The sequence below is a fragment of the Mastigoproctus giganteus genome, chromosome 1 (genome assembly GCF_048544385.1).
Source record: "Mastigoproctus giganteus isolate SK-2022 chromosome 1, ASM4854438v1, whole genome shotgun sequence".
NCBI classification, from domain to species: domain Eukaryota; kingdom Metazoa; phylum Arthropoda; class Arachnida; order Uropygi; family Thelyphonidae; genus Mastigoproctus; species Mastigoproctus giganteus.
Window position 1 is genome coordinate 166,896,401 of NC_143575.1, and position 22,336 is coordinate 166,918,736.

At 37.7% G+C, this 22,336-nt stretch overlaps 1 protein-coding gene across 1 annotated transcript in view; it reads left to right on the forward strand.

The window, feature by feature from the left end:
- Vps50 (vacuolar protein sorting 50) overlaps positions 1–22,336 on the forward strand; it is a 731,402-nt gene that overhangs the window by 651,503 nt on the left and 57,563 nt on the right. The window contains exon 22 of the mRNA XM_090374870.1: positions 16,013–16,109. Within this exon, the coding sequence (XP_090230996.1) occupies positions 16,013–16,109 (97 nt within the window). The remainder of the gene's footprint in view (positions 1–16,012; positions 16,110–22,336) is intronic.

Sequence of the window (22,336 nt, forward strand, 5' to 3'; positions counted from 1 at the left end):
GTCCTCATATATAATGGTTAAAATTTTTTTTTTCTTTTTTCTATCCTTATACAGCAGGCCCCCGTTATAACGCGGTTCGCTTTACGCTGATTCGCTATAACGCTGTTCTTATATTATAACCCGTATCTGACTATAACGCTGTCACAGATCACTATAACGCTCTTTTACAGATTACATTTTTGACATATTTAACGAAATCGTTTCATTTGATGGAGTCGATAACTTGAAAATGAATAGCAAAACAGCATTAAAACGTTTCCCACGCCGACTTGAGCAATTTTCCCACGCTCGGTGAAATTTTCTCTCACGCTAATTTAAGTACAGTCACTTGTTACGTAGTTCCGAGATCAACATTTTAAAAAATGATCAAATATATTGCTTGTAATATTTGCGTTATAAGCATTTATCCGAAGTCTAGTCATCACTCAGTACAGTATTAGACACCGTGCGTAACGAACAGTTTACTTGAACATTGTATCATAATTAATTCAACCAACGCAGTTATATTTTCGAAGAGCTAATAATGACCGACAGGAATGAAAATGCAACAACGTCTGGGCGCAGTACGAAGACTATAAATGTAAGAAAAAGACTGAATTTGAAAATTAAATTAGACGTTTTGAAGCGAATCGATTCCGGTCAACGACAAGCGGATGTGTGCCATAATTTAGGACTCGCAAATTTAACTGTAAGAACAATTATGAAAAAATAAAGAATTAATTTTAGCAGCGGGAAAGATAGCTGTTCCACTGCAAGCAACTAGGACTAAACTGGCTATTAGGATTGAAATGGAAAGACTAATTTTTTTGAAGATAATATTCCAATGCAGAATTCAGTTAAGTTAAATATTAAAAAGAGAGAGAGAGAGAAAGAGATTAGCCAATACGATGATCTGAAGAAAACTCGCCTAAAAAAAAATGTGGAACCATTTAAAACTGGTAGAACAGGTTTAAAATCCCGGGAGAAGCCGCTAGTGCAGATTAAGGAGCCGAAACTTTCAAAAAAGAACTTGTTAAAATTATTGAAGAGGGGTATTATGTGTTATACTTCTCAACAAGTTTTTAACATAGATGAAGCAGGACTTTTGTGGAAACGAATGCCTAAAAGAAGTTTCATATTGAAAGAACAAAAAACATGCCAAGTTTCAAAGCGGCGAAGGATCGGTTGACTTTATTGTTGGGTGGTAACGCTGTGGGCCATTTAAAATTAATACCCCTTTTAGTTTATTTGGAAGAGGGCCAAAGTTCAACTCAAAATCCACACATTTTTCATGATTAAATTCATCCATTAAATTAAATCAATTAAATTCATTATTTTAATTGGAATTTTGTTTACTTTTGAGACGCAAGTAGTTACCACATAATTATACGTATGTAATGCAGAATATTTTATATGTGCAAATATTTGAATATTAAATATTTTGACCGACATGTGCATCTTTTCATTACCGTTTATTATTGATTAGGAAATATCCTATGGCACCGACCGCAGCTCACAAATACACATGTTACCTTATGGGAAAGCGGCGCTCGCTTAGCGCGGATTCACTTAGCGCTCTGTTTTTCCGGAACGAATGATCAGCGTTAAGCGGGGGTCACCTGTATATCTCTTTACAGTTATATACTCAAATCTTTCTTTGTGACATGTAACTGCTGGGTATTGTGTCTTCTTGGCTTTTCATGTGTTTCCTTGGTTTAAAACTCGTCCTACAAATGCATGTTTCAAGTTATGTGCACTGTAAGATATATTGTAGAATTGTGTAAGTTACATGCATTGTAAGATTGTGTATATATTTATTGGATACCTTGTCCACAATTATGCCAAGAAAAATAAAAGTTATGTGCATGAAACCTACATTCTTTTATATTACAGTCTTTTTCACTAGTGCTATTTCTATTTATCTTTGTTCACTGTTGCATATTTTAATTAGTCATATATTTTGTCTGTAAAAATTAACATGCAGTTCCTGTTCTTACCACTTATACTCTAAAAACTAAGTGCAGAAACAGTCAGTAGTGTTTCAAATAAACAGAAAGCATTTTATATATTTTTTTTAAAAAAAAAGTTTTAAGTTTTGGAAAAAAATGGTTTCTGACATGGAACCAAACGTTGAAAGAAGCAGGCACTTTCAGAAGAAAACCGATGATCTGGTGTGTATGTTTTATTATGTTATTTACCAATCATAGCTTAATATTTATATTGGTAAAAATAAGTTTGAAAATGGGGTAAGTAAATATTGACAGTTTAAAGCTGTTGTCTGGTATGTCTGCCAGGGGCAAAGGTTGATGACGTTGTAGAGCGAATATCATCTTTTAAGGGCACAAAAGGTGATATAGTTGTACACGTTGGCACTAATGATATTAAGAGTAGGAGACCGGCAGAATTACTTAACAAGTACAGGTCACTGTTGAACAAAAGCCGAGAATTAGGCTTGAATTTGAAAGTGTCTGCAATTCTGCCCAGACACGATAGGAGGAAGTATATGATGAGAGCCTTGTCGATCAATTCGACCCTGGAAAGATTGTGCAAGGCTCAAGGGGTAGAATTTTTTTCAGCCTGGACTGTACTTGTTAACAGGAGAGACTGCTTCTACAGGGATGGGATACACTTAAATAGAAATGGTGCAAGAATATTTGCTGATGCTATCGAGGCAGTGTTAGGTGGGTCGGAAAACTGCTAGCTTGGGGGGGAGACAAAGACCAATAGATTGACAGTAGCCACTGGCAGAGGTGAAAGAGATTCTCGCACTGCTTCTATTAGAATGAGCAGAAGCCTGAAAAACAAGATGCATGATATTTCAGAGACTGCTGGGAGCCATTGCGGTACAAGTAAACACATGGGTTGTGTTAGGGTAGCTAAGACTAGAAACAGGTGCAGGTATACTTGCGTGTACACCAATGCTAGGAGTTTAGTAAACAAATTTGATGAATTTGAGGTATTGCTCAAAACATCAAAGGCAGATATTGTTGGGATATCAGAGACGTGATGTTACACAGATATAAGGGATGCAGAACTGGAATTTGGGGAGTACAACGTCTACAGAAAGGATAGACAGGATAGGAAGGGGGGAGGGGTTATGCTATTAGTTAAGAAACACATAAAAACCAAGGAAGTGAAGCCAGTCGACATCGCTGGACAGTGCAGTGTTGAGTCAGTTTGGTGTGACATAAGCATTGGGAGATCAAAATTGAAAGTAGGAGTGTGCTATAGGCCTAATGACTCTGATGAGTATAATAAGAAACTGTATAGGGAAATAGAGTGGGCCAGTAAATCAGAGCCGACCGGGCTAGCCGAGTGGGTAAAGTACCTGCCCGGCAACCCAAAGGTCGCGGGTTCGATTCCCGCCTCGGGCTTGGATCAAAGTACTGCAAAAACCTTGGGAGGTGCAATATGGCCACAGAAGCCGATGCGCCAACAACTACCAAATCAAAAAAAAAAAAAAAAAAACCAGTAAATCAGAGAGTCTTATAATGGGAGATTTTAATTTCCCAGATATTGACTGGAATTTGGGGGCTGGTCACTCACACACTAGCAGAGCTTTTGTGGATTTATTGGATGATTGATTTCTACATCAGCATGTTCGGGAGGCAACTAGAGGGAGTAATACTCTTGATTTGATTATCAGCAGTAATTCTTCATGCATTAAGAATCTGCAGATAAATGAACCACTAGGTGGCAGTGATCACAGTGTGCTGAAGTGGGATTTACTCAAAGAGGTAACTACCATTAGGGGTAAAGGGAAGGGTTATTGCTTCCGTAAAGGCGACTACGATGGACTGAGACAGTATTTAAATTCTATACAGTGGGACCAAATGATGTGTTACCAACAGCAAATTCAAAATGGGAAGCATTCAAAGAACTTATCTTGGAAGCTACTAGGCTTTACATACCAACTAAGAAATATTGTTCAAGGTTTAGGCCAAAATGGATGTCAGATGAACTAATGAGGCATATGGCAGAGAAGAAAAATGCATGGGATACTTACAAATTAACACATGACACAGAAGCCTATGATAGATACAAGTTGATATGCAACCAAGTTACAAAGGAGGTTAGGCAGGCAAAGGCAGATTACGAGAAATCCTTGGCAAGGGATGCAAAGATAAACAGCCAAGAGTTCTTTACTTATGTAAACTCTAGAAGGAAGGGGATGAATCAGATTGGTCCACTTGATATTGATGGGTCAACTGTTGATGATCCTGCTCAGGTAGCTAACAAACTAAATGAATATTTTGCATCGACATTCACACATGAGGAGTTATTCAGTGAGGGGAATGCCAGAGGTGTATTCAACTCTAGCAGTAAGCTACAGAATCTTGAAATAACTGGGAGTAAAGTGGAGGAGAAATTGTTGAAGATAAACACAAGAAAGGCACCCGGGGTGGATGGGATCTATCCAGTTATTTTAAACGAGGCAGCAAAGGAAGTAAGCAAACCCTTAGCCATAATTATGAGAGCTTCCTTGGACTCAGGGGAGGTACCCATAGACTGGAAATGTGCAAATGTGACCCCAATTCACAAAGGAGGATCAAAGGCTGACACAAGTAATTATAGACCTGTGAGCTTAACTTCTGTTCCAGGAAAATTAATGGAGGCACTGGTTAAAGAAGCACTGCAGGATCATTTAGACAAGACTTCAGTTATAGCTCGGACACAGCATGGTTTTGTTAAGGGGAAGTCTTGCCTGACCAATTTGATTGGATACTATGATGCAGTCGCAAAAGAACTGGATGCAGGGAATAGCTTTGATATTATATACTTGGATCTTAGAAAGGCTTTTGATGCTGTTGCACATGGAAGACTGCTACACAAATTGGAGCAGTGTGACATTGGAGGCAAATTGCTGCTATGGATAAAGGGGTGGTTGAGGGGAAGAAGACAGAGAGTGGTAATCAATGGACACTGCTCATCGTGGATTAATGTTATTAGTGAAGTTCCTCAGGGTTCAGTGTTGGGTCCATTATTGTTTTCTGTATTTATAAATGATATTGATGATGGTATATCAAGCTTAATGTCCAAGTTTGCAGACGATACAAAGGTTGGCAGGGTTGTCAAGGACACTACTGACACTATGATGCTGCAACAGGATCTGGAAACGTTGAGCAGATGGGCTGAGAGGTGGCAAATGAAGTTTAACATTGACAAATGTAAAGTACTACACATGGGAAACAGCAACCCCAGAGCAACGTATCAACTCTGTGGTACTACACTGACAGTGGTAGAGAATGAAAGGGACTTGGGGGTGGTTGTGCAGGCAGATATGAAGTTCTCTGAGCAGTGCAGACGGGCTGCAAGAGTAGCTCATGGAGTATTGGCAATGATATACAGGAATTTTTCCAGCAGGGATAAGGAGGTGATTATTCCCTTGTATAAGGCAATAGTCAGGCCACACCTAGAGTACTGTATACAGGTCTGGAGGCCTCATTTCAAGAAGGAATGTAGAGTTAATGGAACGAGTACAGAGAAGGGCAACAAGATTAGTGAATGGAACAAAGGGGTGCTCTTACAAAGAAAGGCTTAAGTTTTGCAAATTACAGTGTCTGGAGACTAGGCACCAGCGAGGTAATCTGATAGAGGTGTATAAAGCCTTGAATGGTTTGAGCATGCTCAATGCTGATGGGATTCTTCCTCTAGCTCAGAATAATCACCTGAGAGGGCATAAATTCAAATTGTGGAAAGACAGATGTAGGATAGACATGCGGAAATTTGCCTTTAGCCAGTGGGTGTTTTGTTGGTAGAACAGACTTCCATCCCTTGTCGTGGAGGTTGATAGCCTAAATAAGTTTAAGGCTCAGCTGGACAGGTATTTTGAATGAACAGAGGGGTGAAATGGAAGTGGGTTTTTTTTTTTTTTTTTTTTTTTTGGCTGATGCTGCATAAGCTTGCTTTCTTGCATCAAATGCCTCTACTAATGCTAATCACTGACTTTATATCAGAGTATGCACATTAGTGTATTTCCAGTGTGTACTTTTTTTTTTTTTTTTTTGAAACATATGTCACACATTATAACAGGAAGAGCAGAATATGGAATTATGAGGTATCACACAAGCACTCTCAAGAAGAGTGAAAGTGTAACCTTGGTCAGTCTGAGTAAGCTGAGTCTTATAGGAGATTACCCAACCCTTCTCCACCCACCAGCTAACAGTTTCCCTGAACCTTTAAGGCTTCTTCTATGACATCAGCAAAGATGTATGCAACTCTCCTCTTCAAATGAATTCCATTCGATTTATTAACTAGAGCAGGCCAAGCTGCGAAAAACTTCCTCTCATCTGCCACAAAAAACCCAAGATAATACACAGGACTTTCATCATGTGGTCCTGCATATCATGCCTGTACAGAATTGCAGAGTAACATTTTGACCTGTCTCATGGCATTTTTCCTGCGTGGCCTTATATTTTTTGACCAAATCATTAGTTCATTCTCATTTCATTTTAAGTCATTAGTTTCCCCATGTTTTACCATACATCCTAATTCCTTCAAGAACTGACTATTGGTTAATTATATCATTAATTTTACCAACTGGTAGCTTATTCTATTTTTTCTGGTTTGATTAAAAAATATATTCTCCATTTCCTTAACAATTGAATCATCACTGAAATTATCTCACTGCCTGATACAGTGAGAGAACATCCCTCGGCTTAGTACAGGATATTGAATAACTACCAAGTGCACAGATTTGTTAAGTCTCTCTGGGGAAACTTCTTGGCTTTATTAATGGGTCTGAGACACTCAATCTTGCCGATTAATGAAGCCAGGCTTTGATTTCAGATCATCACATTTCCCTGCATCTTAAGCACAGAAATGTGTTACTGTTAGCTAGCAACTGTTCAATATACATATGACAGTTCATGCAAGAGAACAGACTGTAACTAACAGGCAAATTGCCAACAACAGTTCCCCACCCCATGAGGCATGAGTTTAGTTAAATATGAAATAAACTTTACCAACACTGGAAATGATTTCTACCTAGTAAAAAACTGTACCTTAAAAATTCCTAGAATTTAGTGTCTCTCATCCATTTCCAAAAGATAAATTCAAGAAGGGAAAAAGATAAAATTAAGAGGAAGAAAGGATAGATTTGGGTTTATTTCTTCTTGGAACTTTAAAATAATAATGATATATGGCAGCGGTTCCCAAACTGTGCGGCCCCGGGTGTCAAGCGATTCTCGTGCGATTAAAGAGCATTTTTTGGTAAGCGACTAGGTTCTCTTTTGTTTTCTACCTTTCTTATTAAACCTTTTCGTTAAGTAGCTTCATTTTCTTAAAAACACTAAGAAGTGAGCCCAGAAGAAGTCTCTTTGGGGAAACTTCTTGGCTTTATTAATGGGTCTGAGACACTCAATCTTGCCCATTAATTAAGCCAGGCTTTGATTTTAGATCATTACATTTCCCTGCATCTTAAGCACAGAAATGTGTCACTGTTAGCTAGCAACTGTTCAACATATATACCTTTTTCTTTAATTTAGTACTCCTACTAACCATACTAACCTCTAAGCTTGGCCACAAGCGGCACTGCTCCTGCCTCCCCGTGGTGGGGCCAGTAATCTGGGTGGTAAAGGTAAACCCCCAGGGCCAAAAGGAGCTAACATGGATACAAATAGTTATCCACCTTTAGAGGCATTGAGCTCAAGACAAGAAACTTCCGACATTGACCATGACTCTGTTCACCCAAAAAGGCTTCAAAGAGAAGCAAAATGTCAAAATGATATAGCAAATTTCTTGGTGATACATTCGTTATCTGCCCAACCTGTAGACAAGTTATCACCATTCTTGATACAAAAGTGTTTAGAATCTATTGCAGGGTCACCAAAAATGGTGAAGCGACTACAATCCGGAGACCTCCTGATCGAAACAGCCTCCTCAAAATGTTCTGAGTGGCTGTTAAACACAACATCATTTGGGGGGCTGACAGTATCAGTTACTCCCCACAGAACCTTAAATTCATCAAGAGGTGTGATCAGTGAGTGGGACCTAATTACAGTCTCCAAAGAAGAACTACTCCAAGAACTTAGTAGTCAAAAGGTAACAAGTGTAAAAAGAATCATGAGTAAAAAAGATGGAAATCTAACTCCAACTAGATCCATCATTTTAACATTCAGTACTACAGACTTACCATCCTCAATCAAAGCTGGCTATTTGAATTATCATATTAGACCATATATTCCGAATCCCATTCGTTGCTTCAACCAGAAATATGGTCATTCACACAGCAGGCATGTAGAGGTGACTCCATCTGTCCCATCTGCGGATCTAAAGAGCATACTCAAGCTGATTGCTCAACCGCAACTCCTGCGTGTCCAAACTGCAAGGGAAGTCACCCTGCCTTTTCCAAATCTTACAGATTACAGGGAAAAAAATTCAAAAATAGAAAATAAAGTTACGTTTCCTGAGGCACATAGGCAAGTTATGTTGAGCATGCCTAGCAGTTGATTCTATGCTGTTCGCACTAGAAACTATGTATCTACGGGAGCACAAACAGATGTATCAATTCCACCTAATACCTCAATGGCTAATTGGCTTAAATCTACTCTTTCAAATTCAAAAAAAAAGAAAATCCTCAAAATAAAACTAGCGAAGCTACAAATACACCAATCAGTATCCCTAGTCATACTCCATCGGTCCCATATGACACAGAGCAAACGAAATCCGACACAGGTTCAAAACAAATGGAAACTCCCACCAACAGTATGGAAGTAGATGAGCGTTTAGATAATGGGGAGCCCATTTTGGAACTCCATGCCAATGACACCATGGATTCTGTACGCCCCTATTTCCCAAAAAAAGATAAAATAAAGCAAGACAGACCGAAATGCTCCACTTCTAAAAAACAGTCAGACCAGTTGACCACAACTAAACTCAAATAATGTCTAATATCATACAGTGGAACTGCAGAGGACTAAGAAGCAATTCTGATGACATAAAAGATTTACTGATTCAATATAATCCAATAGGAGTATGTCTACAAGAAACTTTCTTATCATTTCAAGCTTCACCAAAATTTACAAACTATACAATATATAGAAAAGACAGGATTTCGGAGTCTCCTGCTTGCGGAGGAGTAGCCGTGCTTATAAAATCAAACATACCATCCAGGCAAATTCAGTTACAAACTAGTCTAGAAGCTGTGGCAGCATGTATTTCAATCGGTATATCAATTTCCCTAACTTCTATATATATTTCCCCTTCTCAACCATTTTCAAATACAGAACTTGATAATTTGGTTATGCAACTACCATCTCCAATCTGCCTTTTTGGTGACTTCAATGGCCACCATCCATTATGGGGGTCACCTGCGAATGACACAAGAGGCAAATTAATCGAAACATTCATGAATAATAACAACATAACTATACTAAACTCTGGGTCTCCCATTTATATTCACCTATCTACAGAATCTACCTTTGCAATAGACTTGTCAATCTGCTCACCAGCAATTCTAAAGCTTGATATGGTCAGTGCTAAACTATCCTCTAAACAGCGATCACTTTCCAATCCTTTGCTCATTACAAACACGGGTAACTGCAAATCTCGAGCACCGATCCACCTGGAAGTTCAAGAAAGCAAACTGGGAGAGCTACTGTACCCAGGTCCAGTTAGACAGGAGTTATGTTCAGCAACATCCAATTGAAAACGTAACTAACTACATTACCAATCAGATACTAAATGTAGCAAAAAATTCAATTCCGAAGTCATGACCTCACAAGTTCTCCCACCATAACAACTGGTGGAATACAGATTGTTCTGTATTCCACCAATTTGTTCAACTGGTGGAATACAGATTGTTTTAATGCCAAGCGTAAGAAAAACCGTGCTTGTAACAATTCCGTAAGTGTCCTACAACCAGTAATCTAATAGAATACAAAAGACTTAAAGCCAAAGCAAGGCAGATTAGGAGAAAAGCCAAACGTGACTCCTGGATCTCATTTGCCTCAATTATCACCAAAGACACTGACCCACAATTCATTTAGAGAAGAATTAAAGCACTAAATGGAAAATTCACTCGACTACCCTCTCCAATACTCTGTTGGAATGGGAAAGATCTATCGGCACCTAAGGAAAATGCCAATGCGCTAGCAGAATCATTCTCTACAATATCTGCTTCTGCTTCCTACTCCATCTCCTTTCAGCACATCAAGGCAGATGCAGAACGCCGCAAAATTAACTTCTCCACACGACTCTCACTTCCATACAATCAACCATTTAACATAAAAGAACTCAAAGAATCCTTAAATAAATCTTTAAATAGTGCTGCCGGCCCAGACGACGTACATTACATCATGCTAAAACAATTACTTGAAGAGGACTTACGTACCCTATTGACCTTCTATAATCGAATCTTCTCAGAAAATGCTTATCCACTTTCCTGGCGTCATTCTCTAATACTTGCCATACCAAAACCAGGCAAAGACCCTTCTTTGGTTAACAATTATAAGCCAATATCTCTCACAAGCTGCATGGGGAAAATTTTTGAAAGAATGGTACATACAAGGCTTACCTGGATCTTAGAAACAGAGAACCTTATAACAGATCATCAGAGTGGCTTTCGTAAGAACAGATCTACTCTTGATGTCCTTATCAAAGCTGAATCGAATATTTGCAATGTCTTTGTCATGAACCAACATCTAGTCATGGTCAATTTAGATAATATGGAAAAAAATTAGTAAGCTTTTTGGTAAATTTCCTACCAAACGTTCTCCAATCCTTTCCTGGAACGGAAAAGATCTATCCAGTCCCTCAGATATTGCTAATGCTTTGGGCAATAATTTTGCTGAAATCTCAGCAGCATCAGCCTATACAGCATCATTCCAATGAATTAAAAACAGTACAGAAAAGCATTCTATTAACTTTTACTCTGCCCACCTTCTTCCATATAACAAACCTCTGCAATATTCTGAACTTCTGCATGCCATCAAAATAGCCCACAATGGTGCGCTCGGGCCAGATGGGATTTATTATGTAATGCTATAACGTCTTGATGACAAAGCCTTGCGCCTGCTCTTGGTTTTTTACAATCGTATATATCTAGAAAATATTTTTCCAGCTTCTTGGCATCATTTTACTATTTTGGCATTCCTAAAGCCTGGAAAAGATCCAACCAATCTCCATAGCTATAGACCAATATCCCTCTCAAGCTGCCTCATCAAAATCCTAGAAAAAATTGTCCACAATAGACTCGTCTGGATCATTGAGTCTGAACAGTTAATGAGCCATAGTCAATATGGCTTTTGTCAAAATAGATCATGCGTGGATCTCATGGTGAAAGCTGAATTTGCCATTTGTAATGCCTTTGTTAAGAATGAAAGTCTAGTAATGGTTTCAATAGATATAGAGAAGACTTTTAACACTACCTGACGACATGGAATTCTTAAAGATCTTTACTCTCTTGGTTTACAGGACAACCTTCCTATATTTGTTCAAAACTTTCTACATACTAGATCATTTCAAGTTCGATACCAACATGCCCTCTCAGCAACGTTCATTTAGGAAGAAGGTGTCCCACAGGGATCAGTACTGAGTGCCACTCTTTTTGGTCTTTGAATAGATTCTATCACTAAACAGCTTCAAATACAGTTGAGACTTACCTTAAGCAGATGAGCTTTCCATCTCCTGTCATTCCCAAAACATGAGATCCATTGAATGACAGCTTCAGATATCACTTAATAAAATACAACAGAGGGCCAGCATCAATGGCTGCCGACTCTTGCAGCAAAAAACAGTTGCTATCCATTTTAGTTGACAACGTAAACTTCATCCGGATCTTGTACTTCAAATTTCTGATGTCCCCATCCCAGTCACCAATAACATCAGATTTCTATGATTAACCCTTAACAACAAGTTCTAAAAAAGTTAAACATACTCAGAACTTTATTCGCCCTAGCATGGGGGTGCAGATTATACCTCCTTACTTTGGTTACAGGGCGTTAATCATATCACGTCTCGATTATGGTGCTCCCATCTGTGGTTCTGCCAGAATGAGTGCATTAAGCTGGCTTGATCCCATTCAACACAGTGCTTTAAGGATTGCACTTGGTGCATTCAGAACGTCACCTACACATAGTCTCTACATTGATGCTCATGAGCCCCCACTAACTTTACGTAGAAAAACACAGCTACTAAAGTATGCTGTTAAGATGCAAAGTTGTGCCTCGCATCACATTCAGTCATACCTTTTCAATCCACCTTTAGAAAACCTCTATAGAAATAAACCTAGCATAGTAAAACCAGCTGGCCTTCACCTTCTTGAACTGATGCAAGTTTGTAATATTTCCATCCACTCTGTACAACAGATATCAACTTGCTGTCAACCACTATGGGCTCTTCCTCCTGTACCGATCTGTGACACTTACCTTTGCCGATGGGGAAAGAATATTTTAAAAGAATCAAACGTCAGGCAACTTTATGCAGCTCACCCTCAATGATATACTGATTTTTCTCCAATTTATACAGATGGCTCTAAATCTAATTCAAACATTGAAGCAGCAGCAGTGTTTTCAAATATCATTATTTCAGCAACCCTTCCATCTGAATTCAGTATTTTCTCAGCTGAATTATATGTAATCAAACTAGCTTTAGAAAATATGTGTTCTGACTGTTCTTTAAAATCTGTTATTTACACTGATTCCCTCAGTTCAATCATGGCACTATCTAATTCCTTAGCTATAATTCACCCTTTTCTAGAAGAAATTAGGAGCTTATTGATAGAAATTGAAGAGCACCGTCAACTGGTCACCTTCTGTTGGATTCCAGCACATTCTGGTAATTTGGGAAATGAACTAGCTGATAAAGCTGCAAAAAATCCATCCGCCTTAGATTTAACCAATATCCCTGTTCCAGCATCAGACTATGCACTAACCATTCATGCTGCATATCTATCAGAATGGACAGCACTCTGGCACTCTCAGACTAATAATAAACTCTTTCAATTTAAACAGATTCAGAAAATTTGGCGCTCCAGTGGCCGTACATCAAGACAAGAAGTAGTCCTTTCAAGAGCAAGAATAGGTCATATCCATCTGACCCACCTTCATTTACTCACAGGAGATGATCCACCACAGTGTTCACATTGTTCTATAAATCTGACTGTGAAACATATTCTGATTGACTGCCACTACTATAAAGAAGACAGAACTTCAACCTTGCTATCCCTGGTTAAGCTGCGCCTCCGTAGCCAGGTGGGAAGGAGCAGCAGTGCGTAGCACACGCTTCTTGATTAGCGCGGGGTTCGAGCCCGTCACCACCAAATACGGAAGATGCGGAAAGGTCAGGGAATGACCACCGCATGTCCCGGAGCAATATGGCCTTAGTTGCTAATGCTCCTAAAAACCAAATAACAAACCTGGTTAAGCTTTAAACCAATAAAGCTAGAGAATCTGATTGGTGACAGAGCAAATCTTTCCAAGTTTAATTTCCTCAAGAAAACTGGAGTTTTTAATCTTTTTTAATTACAGATTTTTCTGACCATACAAGAATATCTGATTTCTTTATATAATAAATGAATAGGTGCATTATAGCCAAAGCAGCTTATGTACCATTAAACCCCCACAACAACAAGAACAACAACAATAGCTTTTGCTGCACTAGCCAAAAAAAATTTCTGATTTACCCAAAGAGAGAGAGAGAGAGAGAGAGAGAGAGAGAGAGAGAGAGAGAGAGAAAACAAGAGTCAGAAGTAGAAGGTAATCACCAAGAAAGTGAAGAACAAGGATATCTAGCTCAGGAACCTGGGTTTTCCAAGCCCATACTCACCAAATATGAGCCCCTAGGGTTAAACATTTCATGTAAATTTATTTACTAAGAGTTGAGTTATGTCCAAACAGATAGATATGATGAAGACAATGGACACTTTATGCATATGCTAACTAACCTAAAAACCACCAATTCACATCCATTAAATGTAGATCCTGACAGAACCTCTCTCTCCACACCCTTCACTAACATCATCCAGATTGGTCTCAAACAATACAACTGAGAATACATGTCATGGAGCTTGATATACAGCATCTGATTTTTCCTTCATTTTCAATCAACTTGTTAAGTAGTTCTTAGTAAAAATCACTTAGTGGTAACAAGAGAGCCATTCCCTGTAAGGTAGAATGACTGCCAGGCATTCTGCTCAGCATCAGTCATTTTGCCTTTGAGTGCTTATGAAGCCAACATCTGCTAACTGTGAACCAATAAATATGCTGCATTTCTCTTTTGAATCAGATGTGTGCCACACTGTTTGCAGTAAGAATCAAATCACAATATTCTAAACCTAGTGAAAGTTTATCAGTATGCAAATGAGTCTCATATCAAGAAAAAATATGAATTGAATTGAATTTCTGTAGATTGTTATATTTAACGATACATATAAGAAGGAAGACTGAAGGTAGATGAATGGTTGGTGCCTGTGTTCAGACCAGTTTGTTAAAATATAATGGAATTATAGATACTAATTCAGAACAGTGTCTGTGGAAATATCATTAGAAAATGCATGCAGCAGAAATTGGATGACGATGATGATGAGTTATCATTAATTAACCTTGCTGATCTTTTTTGGATGGATTCTAGGAGTTTAACAGAGGTTTAGGAACTCTACCCGATGTATGAAGAATATTCCATTATAGGGTAAATTTTAAATTTATACTGATTCACACATTTTTAAGAAGAAAGTAATATCAAGAGTAAAAGAGAAAACAGTTGTTTTCAATGCAGAGGAAGCGATATTTCAGATTTGCTGCTTATGCCAAGAATGGTTAAGGGTCCAGTAAAGATCAGTGCTCTTGTCTAGAAATCTAAGTGTGCTAAAGATAGTCTTGGAACAATAGACTTTTTTTTCTTTTTTTTTTTTCAAGCATTATCTCTCTCACACACACACACACACACACACACACACACACACACACACACACACACACACACACACACACACACACACACACACACACACACACACGGTACTTAATCAGCATGATTTTGCTGATTAAGTATGCTACATTACAAGGATGGAATGTAGCATACTTATCAGCAAAACAGTGGATGGAATTTTACTCATTGGAAGAAAGTCACCAAAAGTGAGTAAGAGAACAGAAATAAGTAACTCTAGCATTAGTTGAGAAGCTAGAAGGAATAGAGTCATTTTCCATTACCTACAGTAACTACGTAGAGAGGAAGATTTTGATATTGTCTAGAACAAAACTTGAATTTCTCTTACTTTCTAATGGATTCAGATTGACAATTTTGAGATTAGTATAAGAATTAAGAATTGCTGGCTGATATATTCTATTACATCTTAGGTATAAGTGGAATAGGATTCACAGGACAATAACTGGAAGAAAGGGATTTGTCATCCATTTTAGGAATTGGCTTGAAAAGTGCAAGTTTTCAAGCAGAGGTTAAAAAAGTGAACTGAGAGAGTATAAAAAGGTAACACACAACATGAGTAAACAGTCTCTTCCCTTCCAGATCACAGGTTTTGAGAACAAGTGAAGAAATGCCATCAGAACCTCAAGATTTCTAAGCATCAAAAAGTTTGGATTCATCTAATCTTTGTCTGTCAGCAAACCAAGGAAACACTGAATGGAATGTGTTCAGTATGGTAGACAATTTACCAAAATAATCAGTGTATAAGTTGGAGAGAAGTAATATGCCAATAAGTTAGCTTTATCTTTAGTTTTTGCAAGAGACCAGAAGGTAGACTACCATTTGAGCATGAGGTAAGTTTCCTACTCATAGCCCTTTCAGATTAAAGTTTGAATTTGTAAATAATTTGTTTACAACTCATTCTATATGATTGCAGTGGTACCTTAATGAATTAGCTGAAATCAAATTTCATACACATTACCTTTGTGTTCAGTTACAATAATAGAAAGACTTAATTTTCTGCCTACGTCAAAGAAAAACTCTGGCTCCACCAATTTATAAAGTTAAGTAACCTCATAATCATTTTTTTTTTTCTTTATTGCTTTTTATACTTCAATGCATATTTGAATATTCAGGCTTTAAAAAATTGCTGCATTAATTATTTTAATAGAATATTTTTGGCTGACCAGTTTGAATTCCTTCATCCACATCTGGAGGCTATGATTCCTGGACCCAAACGAGCTTTTCTTCAGCAGTTCTGTTCGCAAGTAGGTGCATTGCGTATTTTATAAAGATAATAACATAGTGAGCTTGTTAATTCTCATCTTTTTTAAATATTAATAAAATACAGTAGTTTTGCATTTAAACAAAAACAAAAATTGCTTATAACATAGGTGGCATTTACTTTTATTTATTGCCAGTTTTGTTTAGGCATTCTTATTTGATTACTTTTTTTTTTTTTTTTTTTTTTCTTTTTTATGTGAACCCCAAACACGAGAGGTATTAGGTATAAGATATTTGTTGACATTGGACTTTAACTTCTATAGATTGTAATTTTCAGGAAATACATATGAAGGAAGGTTGTTCCAGAAAACAGCAGTTGAATGAATAAATGAGGAAGATGAAAAGTTGGTTCTGTGGGTTGGAAGTTGAGACAGTAAATGGATGTTGGCTGGTGGCAGCACGTGTTCAGACTGTTTTGAAAGAGAGAGCGGGAATTATAGAAGCCAATTCAGAAGAACAGTGCCCATGGAAGTATCTGTAGAAGAGGCATGCAGCAGAAACAGTACGTCTATGAGAAAGCGAGTGGAGAGCCTCTGTTAGAGATGAATCATTAATTAACCTAACTGCCCTCTTCTGAATGGAATCAAGAAGCCTGAGAGAGGTTTTGGGGGCACCACCCCAGATGTGGGAACAATATTCCATGGCAGGGCGGATTTGCAATTTATACAGAGTGAGCAGCTGTTTGGAAGAAAGGTAACGCCGAGAGCGAAAGAGAAAACCAAGTTTTTTAGATACAGAGGAAGCAATATTTGTAATGTGCTTGTGCCAAGAGAGATTAGAAGTCAGGGTAATCCCCAAAAGAGATATATCATTTTGCCTAGAAATCGGAGTGTCACTAAAGATAAGCATAGGAGCAGAAGAATCCTTTTTGCGAGAGATAAGACAAGACTCAGTTTTAGAAGGGTTGAAATCAACTAAGTTGTCTTTGCCCCACTGGAGAATTACCTGAAGATCGGCATTTAAGGAATTGGCAGCAGATTTTCGAGAAGTTGAAGCTGATTGGGCAGGCAAGGTTTCTCAAAATAGAAAGTGGAATGCAGTGTGCTATCATCGGCAAAACTATGGATAGGATTTCCAGTCAATGGAAGAAGATCATTAATATACAAGAGGAAAAGAGTGGGGGAAAGAACTGAACCTTGGGGTACACCGGCATTAGTGGAGAAGTTAGAAGACAGAGAGCCATCTACCATCACACTCAGTGACCGATCAGAGAAAAAACTGGATAACCAATTACTAAAAACAGTTCGCAAACCATTAAATTGGAAGCTTGTTTAGAAGACCTTTATGCCAAACACGATCAAAAGCCTTTGAGATGTCAAGAGCAACTAGTGTTTCACTGAACCTTTCCATTGAATTAGTCCATAAATGGGTAACATAAGCCAGAATATCACCAGCGGATCGACACTGACAGAATCCATACTGGCGATCGTTGATCAGACAGAAGGTTTCTAGGTAGTTTAAGAGTTGGCGGTTAATTGATTTCTCCATTACTTTAGAAAGAGTAGAAGTAATTGCAATGGGACGATAATTGGATGGGAGGGATTTGTCACACTTTTTAGCAACTGGCTGGATATAAGCAAAATTCCAAGCAGAAGGAAAAACACCTTTGGAATAAGAAAGTGAAAAAAGGTGGCAAAGAATAGGAGTAAGTTCAGGAGCACAGGTTTTGAGAACAAGTGGAGAAATAGCATCAGGACCTGGAGCTTTCTTAGCATCGAGATTTGTCAAAATCCTTCTGATATCCTTTTGACGGAAGACCACAGGAGGCATTGAATGGAGCGTGTTGGGAATGGTGGGAGGTGTTTTACCAAGATCATTAATACATGAGCTGGAAGAAAAATGGGATGCTAGCAGGTCAGCTTTATCCTTGACTGAAGTGACAACAGAACCATCTGGTTTGGACAGAGGTGGGAGCAGAGATGGGCAAAAGTTGCGGCCAATAGCTTTGGCAAGAAACCAGAATGCTCAGCTACCATTAGGGCAAGAAGCAAGTTTTTCTACTCGTAGCCTGTTCAAACTCTAGTTTGGACTGATTAATAACTGCTTTACAATTGTTGCGAGCTTTGGTATAGGCAGAAAATGAAACTGAAGAATTGGAAACAAGCCAGTTACGATATGCAACATTCTTCTCTTGAAAAGCCTTAACACATTTATTGGAAAATCAAGGTTTAGATAAAGGACGAGATTTTAAAGTGGAGTGTGGATAAAGGATTCCATTCCTGCAGGAATAATTTCACTGACACGATCTGAACAAACGTTGACATCAGAAGTTTTAAAACAGTAATCCGACCGATCTTCGCAGGTCATTGCATTTTGCATTCTTTTAATGCCAAACAACACGAGGTTGGGAATAGCCATGAGATAAAGGTTCCAATGGAGAAGAGACAATCACCAAGTTGTGATCTGAAGTGCCTAAAGGACCTCTCACTTCGGCTGTGTACTTAGAAGGGTTGTTTGTGAGAAAAAGATCAAGCATATTGGCTGTATGATTAGGATTGCCGGTATTCTTGTAGGTAAATGAACAATCTGTGCTAGGGCATTAGTAATTGCAAAAGCCTCAGCATCTCGACCTGCTGGGTGGTGTAACTAGAAAACGGAAGCTAGCTGGAGTTGTGAACATTAAAATTACCAAGGAAAATTACCTCACTGTTAGGAAAGTTGGACTGGAGAAAGTCAAGTTGCAAAGAGAGGAAGTCAAAGAGCTCCAAGTGATTAGTGGAGTTGGGAGAACGGTAGAGACAACAGATGAATTTGACACAATGAGGTAGAGAGATTTTAAGCCAGAGAAGATCAAAGAGAGGAGATTCCAAATTGCCAAGTCTCTGACAGGGAATATCAGAACGGACATGCATAAGTACCACCTTTGAGGCGAAAGGAATCATATAGCGTATAATTTGGGCATCTGAGATGAGCAGTAGTTGAATCAACCGATAACTGAGATTCTGTCAGAAAAAGTACGTGGGGTTTGGCAGACTGCAAGTGGAAATGGACATCATTGAGATTAGAATTGAGACCAAGTATATTTGTGAAATGAATTAGGAAGTGCTTGGGAGATTTAGATCTTTTCGCAGATAAGCTTGCTCTATTAGTTTGACAATTCATGGTGTATTCAATAGTAAGAAAAAGTGGGTGGGACATGCTGTATGAAGTAATGAAATTTTTGGATATGGCGTACATGTGGTAAGAATATACCCAGATCCTTGACATAACATGGCCTCGACAATGCTCCCTGCATACACACTACTCGGGCTCCCTCCAGTCACTATCTGGCAGAGTAGAGGTAGCAAGATTATACACTAGCTGATCTGGAATCCTCCTAGAGAGTTACCAATAGGTTCGGTCCGGTGTACTAGACAAAAGTAAACATTATGTCTAAACAGAGGCACAACCCCCAGGGGCTCACATCTAGTGAGTATGGGCTTGGCACACCCAGGGTCCTGAGCTGGATATCATCATTCTTCTCTTTCTTGGTGTTTCCTTTCTACTTCGCTCTCTCTCAGGGTAACTTGGGAATGTTTTTTTTTTTTTGTCTGATGCAGCATAAGCTTCAGGCTTCCTTGCACTATATGGCTAGTAGTAGTAATAATAATAACTATGCTTTTGGCACCTTTGGCAAATTCGTGGCTACACACCTTTTTTCGATAATTGGTAAAATCATAATAAATAATAATAATAAGTACAGTTGGGACTTTGTTTAACGAACTTGTTTATAGTGAATTTTTCTATTTAGTAAATTTTTTTGAATTTCCCATGGTAATTACATTTAAAATAGTTTCCATGGAATGAAGAAAATTTTCATATAACAAAAGAAATATGAGAGACTTAACTGGGCAATAGTGCTGTTGCTAAGCATGAATTAAGAGCTAAAGCAATTACCATCTGAAACTTAGTTGTACCCATAAAACCTATCCGACTATCTGTCCCACATATCGAGAAGTCGAGCTGGTCAACTACTTTCTATATATCCATAACCAGCAGGCAGATCAAGGTGTATTCTACATTCAGACAGTAGGCTCTTGTTAACCATCTACTATTAGCACCCTGTTAGAGATTTAGGAGAGAGTAGTTTTCCTTTACCCTGACAAGTGGTCATCTGTTGTTTCGCGGAAGTGAATCATCCACACTTTGCCTTACATTTTCCCTATTTCTGTTTACATGGTCACAGTAGTTGCATATCCAAGTGACTCCATTTTCTACAGTTACAAAAAAAATAAATAAATAAATTCAAATTTAAGAACTAGTGACAGTATCAGTGATAAGAGGAAGAAGAGGGCAATGAAGATATTAAACTAAATAAAATTTTCCCTATTTCTGTTTTCCCTAAATTTTCCCTATTTCTGTTTACATGATCACAGTAGTTGAATATCCAAGTGACTCCAACATTTTCTAGTTACAAAAAAATAAATAAATAAATTCAAATTTAAGAACTAGTGACAATATCAATGACAAGAGGAAGAAGAGGGCAACGAAGGTATTAAACCTTCTAAACATCAAATGTTGATAGCTTTTCATTGAAAAATGGAACATTATTTGTGCCAGATACAAATAAAAGGCACAGAAAACAATATATATTGCAATAAAATAACCATTTCTTCTCTTTTTTTTTTTTTTTTTTCAATACTTTCATTTTTGTATTTCCACAAATTTTTGAAATGTTGGCCATTAGTGACAAGATACATTCTTAACACCGTTATTAAAATTCAGACTTACATGTTCCGTATTAATATTATTGCTTCCTTCATTTTCTCCTGCCAACGGTTGTTCGTTATTCACTATACTTTTTAATTCTTTTAAAACAACTTTTTGAACTTTTTTGAGCTTTTTCTTGTACTTCCATTTCAGTGGCATCATCATTCGAATTATTTTCTTTTTAGTTGTCACTTTCAGGTTTGGTGTGGCTTGTTGTAACCAGTTTTTATATAGCAAGCACAAAAACAATATACACACATTATTTATAACTTCTAATTTATTCAGTATCGTAGAACGTATGCAATACGTGAATTGCAAACTGCTATTCATTCGATCATGTGCATTTACTGTATTTTTTTAGGTTTCATTTTATATTAAATTGGCGATCGCGAATAGCGGGGGTTTACTGTATTTCCAGACTTATTCACAGACTCACTCGGTTCTTTTAGACCCTTCAGTGGCAACTTAAAAACTTAAAATTCAGTTTGTTGTTTGTAGGGTTTTGTTTGTCTTTTTAAGAAGACAATTTTCACATTTTAGTGTATATGTAATAAGGAGTGAAAAAAAAAGAAGCAGGCCGCATGTGTACCCTGTATGCATGAAAGATGTTTTATTTTAGGTGAAAACATATATCTACTAGTGTAAAACTGTTTGAATTTTTTGAACAGTTTGATCGAAACTTACTTACATACACTACTTAGAAGGCTTTTGTTGATTAAAATCTTGAGAAGAAGATTTTATAAAGTCTGCATTTTATTCTTGTATAATATTACTACCCGCTGCTTACTCTACGGAATCAAACGTTAGTGACTGAGTTAGCATTGTTAGTGCCATTTAGGAAGTGACATCATTTTCATTTAAAATCTGACAGCCACCTAATAGGAAGTGACGTCAATCACGTCATTTTCGTAAGAAAACATGGTTACCAATCGGTTTTACTCTAGTGCCGCCATAGATGTTTTCACATAAAAAAAACTAATGTCATGATTTTATTCTGTGCTGCCATCTTCCAGTAATAGTAAGAACCGCTTTTAAATGTTTTAATACAGCTCAAAGTGTCTCTATATATAATACATGTTGAGCACTGCATTGAATATGAAACTATCCTTGGATATACACCAAGTTGAAGTATATATTAAATCACAAATGTTTTATGAGCATACTGCCAGAGAGGTTGAACCCTACAAATATAAATACATATACCCAATTCTTCAATATTAGAAAGATTGGAAATAAATTAGCAAAAGCCATATTGTTAGATTCTGCTATATTTCAGGACATGTGAAAATAATAGGAAATGAACAAGCAGATGAAGTGACAGTAAAAGCTATTGCCACTACTGTGGCAGCAACAAGCCATATACAAACTTTGCAAAAGACATTACAACTTTGTTGGACAAACCTAAAGTCGACAATAAAAGATAATTTTAGCAGGATTATGTATTGGACATGACTGTTATTCATTTTTTTTTGCTCATTGCTGAAAAGTCCCCTCAATATCATGTTAGCCATCCAAACTCTCC